Source organism: Typha latifolia, chromosome 8 (genome assembly GCF_019914945.1).
Source record: "Typha latifolia isolate L0001 chromosome 8, TyphaL0001v2, whole genome shotgun sequence".
NCBI lineage: Eukaryota > Viridiplantae > Streptophyta > Magnoliopsida > Poales > Typhaceae > Typha > Typha latifolia.
In genome coordinates this window covers 9,555,565-9,564,261 of record NC_133093.1, presented here as the reverse complement: position 1 = coordinate 9,564,261, position 8,697 = coordinate 9,555,565, and the positions used below count along the sequence as shown (strand labels likewise).

The 8,697-nt window shown below is 41.5% G+C and overlaps 1 protein-coding gene and 1 non-coding gene across 2 annotated transcripts; one reads left to right on the top strand and one right to left on the bottom strand.

Moving 5' to 3' along the window:
• Nucleotides 1-238: 238 nt before the first annotated feature.
• On the bottom strand, nt 239-311 carry TRNAF-GAA (transfer RNA phenylalanine (anticodon GAA)). The gene has a single exon. It is a non-coding gene; the product is annotated as a tRNA-Phe (tRNA).
• Nucleotides 312-825: 514 nt separating this feature from the next.
• Nucleotides 826-6,403, top strand: LOC140793871 (E3 ubiquitin-protein ligase RING1-like). The gene is made up of 2 exons (XM_073145634.1): nt 826-1,912; nt 6,152-6,403. The coding sequence occupies exon 1, from the start codon at nt 909-911 to the stop codon at nt 1,893-1,895; it is 987 nt and encodes a 328-aa protein (XP_073001735.1). The 5' UTR covers nt 826-908; the 3' UTR covers nt 1,896-1,912; nt 6,152-6,403.
• The last annotated feature ends 2,294 nt before the right edge of the window (nt 6,404-8,697 follow it).

Sequence of the window (8,697 nt, the reverse complement as noted above, 5' to 3'; positions counted from 1 at the left end):
GGCCCCATCGCAAAGCAAATACGAAATCCTCAATCTTTTCCGTTACCAGAAAAAAGAGTAGTAGCTTCTCAGCGGTCAAGGCTCGTCCGCTGGTATTTAAAGTCAGATCCAGACTTTAGAGTTGGAAGGCTCGTACTCTGTCTTTCGTCGGGAGGTTCATGTCAATAAGTGGAACCCAAAACTAAGAATTGGCAGATCGATTTTGTCTATTAACTGAATTAAAAAAATCTAAAGATTATGCGGTGAGCGTGGATCGAACACGCGACCTTCAGATCTTCAGTCTGACGCTCTCCCAACTGAGCTATCCCCGCTTAGTGGGCAAATTATCTATATAATAATATTAAAATAAATTATAAATTTAACTCTTTTAATTTAGGCAAAAATAAGTCAGTCACTAGTATAAGTAGTTGAGCGGATACTTTATTCTTGTGGCGTGATATAATTCTTTCGTTTCCTTCGTTTGAATTTTAAATAGATTAATAAAAGGGATTGCATATGAATTTATTTGGGGTCTCTTAAAAGTTATATGGATTTATGAGATTCATGCAGACTTTACTTTCACTGGGATATTGTCCAACGACAAGGCGTACTAAACTTCGTGAGCTTATCCAATCTCTACGGCCATTAATTCTTAAACATCGGGATAACTAGATAAAAGTATTTATCTAAATATAAACCCGTATGTTATCAGATATTATTACGTAGTAAACTTTGCTACTAATATTCAAATAAATTAGTGATGTCGGATCCGTATCTGACATTCTGACCCGTTTTTATTCGACATTTCCAACTACGACTCTACGAACCACTTTTTTTTTTTAATATATAATTACCTCCTCGATTTTCTTGGCCCAGAAATTCGTTTCTCCTTGCCTCCCCCCCCCCCCCCGTCTCTCGCCGGAGAATCGATGTCCTCGGCCGGATCCTACGCCGGCGACGCCTCGGTCGCAGCGATAAAGCGATACTTTTGTCACCAATGCAACCACACCGTCCTCCTCTCCCCCTCCTCCTCCCCCGGCGACCTCTCCTGCCCCGACTGCCATGGTGGCTTCATCGAGGAGCTCAATCTCGCAGACCAGAGCCCTAACCCTAACCCTAACCCTACCCCTTATCCTATCGATTTCTCAGATGATCCTTACCCTATTCGTTTCCCTAACTACGAATCCCCCCTCCCCTTTCTCCTCTCCGCCCTCCTCGACCTCCGCGGCCGCTCTCCTCCTCCCTCCTCCGATCCCCAATCTTTCGACCCCGTGCACTTCCTCCAGAACTATCTCCAATCTCTCGTGGACGGCGGATCCAACATTCAGGTCGTCCTTGACGGCGGCGGCGGCGTTGGGGGCGGGTTACGGCTCGGTGGCAACATCGGAGACTACTTCATCGGCCCCGGGCTTGAGCAATTGATCGAGCAGCTGGCGGAGAACGATCCAAACCGTTACGGGACTCCACCGGCGGCGAAATCCGTGGTCGGATCGTTGCCGGATGTGAAGGTATCGGAGGAGATGATGGCGACCAATGAGGAGTGCGCTGTCTGCAAGGATGCGTTCGAGGTCGGAGAGGCTGCTAAGCAGATGCCTTGCAAGCATGTATACCATAAGGATTGCATCCTCCCGTGGCTTGAGCTGCATAATTCTTGCCCGGTTTGCCGTTACGAGCTGCAGACGGATGATCCAGATTATGAGAATCGGAGAGTGCACACTGCCGGTGCGGGGAGTTCAGGCGGGGGGTCCTTCGGAGATGGTGCTAATGCTACTGATGGAGAGGAAGATTCTAGGCCTGCAGAGAGGAGGTTTAATTTTCAGCTGCCTTGGCCATTCGGCAATTTTGGATCACCATCCGAAGATAGCAATGCTGAGAATTCGGGTGGTCAGAGCGGTGCGCCCAGTCGGAGAACTTGAGTTTGAGGACGGATGAGGTAATGGTCTTGAAATTGTCATTACGATCGTTCACGTTTAGAAATCTAGAGTGAGATGTGCTCGATAGTAGATAAATTTTGGTCTGTTCTGTTATATAGATAGTTTAATGGTGACAATTTCAGTTAATTCAGTTGTTTGGAGATCTTTCCATTAATTCAACATTTTCTGGGCATAAAGCCAGATAAAACTCTTTCCCAATTAAAGAATTCAGTAGTATATGTCACTTTTTATATGCGTGAGTGCTGGATAGCTAGACTCTCTCTGAAAGGTTCAAAAATTTACCTTATGTACGCCACTCTTTTTACCTAGGGTTGAACAATGACTCAGAATTAAGGGCAAGAAAGTTAACCTAACTGTTAAACTTAGATACCAAGATTATGAAAAAATTATCCTTGATGGACAGTGATTTGGTTAATAGATTTGTATCTTTGTATTTGCATAGTACTCATCAGGTATTGAATAGTGCTAGCATGACTGCATGAGTCATGTGTTAATCTAGTTTGAACCACATTCTCCATTATATATGCCTAGTTATGTGACTAGCACATCAATGCTCTGTTTTGATGTTATCAGAATTCAGATTTATGTTTTACTATTTAAAGCAGGAAGAATAGCAAGAATGAGTTCTAAATTAACTATTAGGGTTCGCTGGTGTTGCAAACATAAGATTGAAGTGATCTATGGCAGCACTTTTTTGTAGTGAAATTACCCTTCTCAGCCTCCTTTGTCCTATTCCTCAATGCATCAACTTCAGCAACCTGCCATATTCTTCTCCTGTTTAATCTTGACATTCTTATGCATGTACAACAACTTCATGGTAGCCTCAAATTTCGCCCTCCTCCCATCCATGTCTTTCTCAATAAATCAACCTCTTGTTTCTTCTTATATGTTTTTGCATCTTGCAAAAAGTCACCTTGCTGACTCCACTTCCACATCTGCAGCAGCTACTTTCTTCTGTTACCATTCACTCTCAGCCTCTTACTCAAGCATGCACTGCTCGCCTTCACCAGCTACCTACTTCTCTTGTATATATAATGTACCTGAGAACTTCCAAAGCACAATTCAACATCTTTCTTGTATTAGTAATGCCATGCTTTTGCACTTCTTGCCACACTCACTTCCTGCCATTCTCTCCTATGTCGGTTAATATTTTTCTCTTATCAAACTGTTATAGCAGTTTTGTCATGTACACATTTGTCACCTTATATTAGCTTCATGATTCTTTCATCCTATTTTTATGCATACGTCGTGATGACCTCAGGTACTATCCAGGCACCTCCTTTGACAACAAGCTACCTTCTAGAGGCACTATCAAAGGTCATTATTATTACTTTTATGCACTTTTGTCACTCTTTCCTAGGAACAATCACTCTTTAACAATCCTCTCCTGCTTACACTGCAACCACCTTGGCACCAGTCACTTGTTACCTCCTCTTACTTACGGTCTGCTATCATGTTGGAGTTACTTGTGCAAATTAGGCCACTTGGTGATTTCCTAGCAGTTTGGTGAGTTACCCAGGGTAATTGTTAAGTGGATCATTAATCATCGAGATGGCTTAACCAAATTTGCATTCTATCATCATAGACATTTTATATTCTACTCTGGGGTCCACTGTCTCATCTCCGTCCATGTCAATATGCTTTTGTTTTGTGAAACTATGAAAGCAAGTGTTTTCCTTACGAATTTGAAGAGTTTTGTGATGTATCTGCAATAATTCCATGCTCCCTCAGTATAAGAATTTTCATATTTGAGAAGAGAGAACTTGCTCTTGCAGCCTTGCACCTATATACATAAATTAGTCCGTAAAAAGAGGATAGAGAGAACACTACTTATGATTTCAGCGCCACACATAGAGTTCAAACATGATAAGTGATTTGTCAAGGATTGACAGAAAGAATATCATTATGAATGCAATCTCTCTCTTGCTTATATGTCAGAAAATTTTTAAGTGCTCAAGTAGTGCTTGCTGTCAGGCAGAACTAAAATCTTTTAGATTTAATTAACTGAGAGTTCAATCAAATATAAGTTATGGCTTGCATTTTCTTTCTGCACACTTACTGTATGGATCTAATTTAAGCATTTGCAAATGCTGGTTTCCACACTTTACATGCTTCCTTGTTTAGGAGAATATGCTTCTTGTACAAATTCTTGTTTGCTTCTGCATTGTGTGCTTGTATGAGCACATTATGTACAAAATCTTCATCGTAGCCTCAAATCTTGCCCTCCTTTCAACCATGTCTTTCTCAATAAGCCAACCTCTTGTTCCTTATATGCTTTTGCCATCTTGCAAATTTCACTATTGCTGTCTCCGCTCTACATCTGCGGCTGCTACTTTCTTCTGTTACCATTCACCCTCTGCCTCTTCTCAAGCATGCACTGGTCAGCCTCACCAATTGCCTACTTCTCTTGCATATATAATGTATCTGAGAACTTCCAAAGCACAATCCAACATCTTTCTTGCATTACCAATGCCATTCTTTTGTACTTCTTGCCACACTCAGCTTCCTGCCATTCTCTCATATGTCGGTTAATATCTTTCTCTTATCAAAATGTCATAACAGTTTTGTCATGCACAAGTTTGTTACCTTATATTTGCTTCATGATTCTTTCATCCTATTTTCTTGCATGTGTCGTGATGACCTCAGGCACAATCCAGACACCTCCTTTGGCAACAAGCTACCTTCTAGAGGCACTATCAAAGGTCATTATTATTACATGCACTTTGCCACTCTTTCCTAGGAACAATCACTCTTTAACAATCCTCTGCAAATTAGGCCACTTGGTGATTTCCCAGCAATTTGGTGAGTTACCCAGGGTAATTGTTAGGTGGATCATTAATCATGGAGTTGGCTTAACCAAACTTGCATTCTATCATTATAGAAATTTTCTAGTTTACAATAGAGTCCAAAGCGTCTCATCTCAGTCCATGTTAATATGCATTTATTTTGTGAAACTATGAAAGCAAGTGTTTCCCTACAAATTTGAAGAGTTTTGTGATGTATTGCCATAATTCCATACTCCGCTCTCAGTATAACAAATTTTCATATTTGATAAAAGAAACTTGCTCTTGCAGCCTTGCACCTATATACATAAATAATTCCATAAAAAGAGGATAGAGAAAACACTACTTATGATTTCAGCGCCACACATAGAGTTAAAACATGATATGTGATTTGTCAAGGATTGACAGAAATAATACGTTATGGATTCAATTTCTCTCTTGTTTATCTAGTCAGAAAATTTTTAAGTGCTCAAGTAGTGCTTGCTGTCAGGCAGAAGTAAAATCTTTTGACTTAATTAATTGAGGGTTCAGTCAAATATAAGTTATGGCTTGCATTTTTTTTTCTGCATACTTGCTGTATTGATCTAAATAAGCATTTCCAAATGCTGGTTTGCAGTCTTTACATGCTTTCTTGTTGGTGAGAATATGCTTCGTGTACAAATTCTTGTTCGCTTCTGCATTGTGTGCTTTATGAGCACATTAATGTACATCTATTTAGCTGTATCCTCTCTACCTTTTTTATGACTTTTGCCTCTTTTTGTACAGTTTCTTTTGTTTGTAGTACATGCAATTCTCTTAGCTGGTGGTGGGAATTCATGTTGGTTTTTGTCTCCACTATGTTGGTTTATTTATTGAGTGATCTGACATAAATTAATAGATGCTGGTTTCAGGTTTATGAACTTTCAGGTTTCTAATTAGTTTTTTTTTTTTCATCAGATGAATGCTTTCCTGTGTTTCCATTGTTTGTCCTAATAGTGCTCTAGGTCTGTGCAACTTTAAGTCTATAGAAACAGCAAACCCCTTGGATGAGTTATACCTTTGTTTTACCTTACGCTAAGATATGAATATATTCACATAAGTTTCTTTATTTATAATTGTTTTTTTAATCAAGGAACACATCTATCTGGAAGGACAACAAACTCCTATTTACCTGCTGATTGTGTATTTGGAAAAACTATAGTCTTATTTAGTTTGAGACTAAGTTCCGAACTCGATTAGTTAGTATTATTTCTTAATCTTAATTTTTTGAAAAGTAAACTTAATTAGATATAAAAAAGGATAAAAATATATTTGGTTACTGAACTAGTTTAGGAGTGGGGGGGAGTTCTTGAACTCAAAGCAAACAAGGTCATAGGTATTCTGCGGATCTGTTCAGCCTGTGCTATTGGTTATTGGTGAGATATTCACATACTTATTTGCATTTGTACTAACCGCAAAATTTTCCTTTGCATGTAGGATGGATTTCATGGTGCATCTCTCAGGTTTCTGCAATATTTATTTCGTCAGGAGTACTGCTATACTTGCTATGATAGACTGATGTTCACAATTTACTTTGTAGATGGAATTTCTTGTTCCTTATATTTGGTGCAAAAAATCGATTTGAGGACCTTGGACCAGAGATCCAAGGTTTCAGCTCACAACTGGAAAAACGTTCTTTCTGCTGTATTTGTTACGATACCGTCCCTTCCAAATCGCTTGTTATTTCCATGTTCATTTGCTCAGTTATGCTTTTTGATTCTTCATGATGTATGCCTGAAGTTTTCCATGCTTATCAAAGTTAGAATCAATTACTTTTTTTTTCTTATAGGAATAGTGGAGACTTATGGGACAAATCACTAATTGCAATTGAGGGGAGTCGAACTCTCAAATCTCTCAGTGAATAGTAAAATATTTCAACTACTGAGATACCAATCAAAAGACTGACCAATAAGTTGTGTTGCAATTGAGTAGCCCCAATAGATTTTTAATGACAAAAGCCTGGAGGTGATAATTCTACTAATTCCAATTAGATTTTACAAAAAAGGGGATATTTTGAAAAGCCTTATTACCAGCACAACACAATGAAATAAGCATCAAGCTTAAACTTAAAGGGCATAAAAGAAAATAAATCAAGGAAAATAAATTAAGGAAAACAAACTAGCCCCAATGTCAACCCCCATCGGAGCCAAGGAAGTTGATGCGGTGAGAGCAGCCAATTTGAAGAGGTGGTGTGCAAGCTGCGGTGAGGGTGGGAGCACGATGTGGTGGATGCCGCGAGGACGGCGTGGCAGTGATGATGGAGTGTATGATCTACCGGTAAGAGATTGGATCAGGGTCGGTCCGCGGCACCGGAGCAAAACTTTGGGCGACCGGGACCAGCCCAACCAAAGCCTAAGAACCAGGGATTAGGGGTGGCAAAATTTGACCTGACCCGATAACTCGACACGATAACCCGGCATTTAATTGGGATTGGGTTTGGTATAATCGGGTTCGGGTCATAAACGGGTCAACCCGCCTAACCCATTTAATAAACGGGTCGTGTTCGGGTTTATACAACTGACTCGTTTTGACCCATTTGACCCGTTTAATTATACGGGTCGAGTTGGGTCGGGTCAACCCGCCAACTCGTTTATATATATAACCTAACCTCTCTCTCTCTCAAATATATATATATATATATATATATATATATATATATATATATATATATATATATTACAAAGTAACCTAACCGGTTAACCCTCTCCACTCTCCACTCCTCCAGCCGCCTCTGCCTTTCTAAATTTTTTGCCCCCATCTCTAATCTCTCTCTCCAGCGACGATCGTCTGCCACCGCGTCTCCGCCTACCGCCTCCCGCATCTCCGCCTGCCTCCTGCTATCTCCACTCTGCGCCTCCCGTGTCTCCCACGTCTCTGCCTGCCATCTGCACTCCCCATCTCCTGCATCTCCGCCTGTCGTCTCCTCTCTCTGTCTCCGCCTACTGCCCACCGCCGAGTCTCTCCTTGTCTTCGCTTTTTGCGGTGCTGCAGTCTCCGCCTGCCGTCATGTTGCAATCTCCGCCTGCCGCCCCCGCTCCCTTTCTCCGCTTGCCGCGCCTCCTCTCCTCCTCTCCATGTCTTCGCTTTTCACGGTGCTGCAGTCTCCGCCTGCCGCCGTGCTGCAATCTCTGCCTGTCACCCTCGCTCTTTCTCCGCTTGCCACAACCGTCTGCCGCGGTGCCTTCGTCCTTGTATCTGCTTGCCACGGTGCCTCCATCCCCTTCCTCATCTCCGCCTGCCCTCCTCTCCTCTCTTTGCTGCGTTCACTCTCCTCAAACCGCCTCTCCGTCCCTAGCCGCACCGACCACCTCGTCTTCCTTGGCAGATCCGGAGCTCGCACCATAGGAGCCAGCTCCTAGAGCCTTGCCTCCACCGCTGCTGCTTTGTCAACACCAACGTTGAAGCTTGAGACAATTTGAATTTATTTTTACTAAATTTTCCTACATTATTGTAAATTATGCTGGATTTGTGTAAATTTGTGATAGTTTATCTCTTTGGGTGATGTATTACGCCGATTAACTCTAAACGGGTTAAATGGATGTAAATTTAAATGGGTTGTATTTACGGGTTAAACAAGTGGTTAAATGAGTTGAATAAAAAATATAATATATTTATTAAACGGGTTATATAAAAAATATAATTTATTTATTTATTAAATGGGTTATACGGGTCGTGTCGTGTTACCCGTTTAATAAACAGGTCGTGTTCGTGTTTAGAAAAATTGACCCGTTTATTAAACGGGTCATGTTCGTGTTAATACTATCTTAACCCGACCCGAATTTGACCCGACCCGAACCCGACTAACCCGACCCGATTGCCACCCCTACCAGGGACGAAGGATGAGGAGATGCAGTGGGCAAAAACAGGAAAATAGAGATCGACGCGGGGCGGCCTCAAAGCGGCGACGGCGAGCAAGGGGAGCAGAGCGACGGCAACAGGAGAAGGAAAAGAAAACATAGAGGAAGAAGACGACGCCTGCAGCA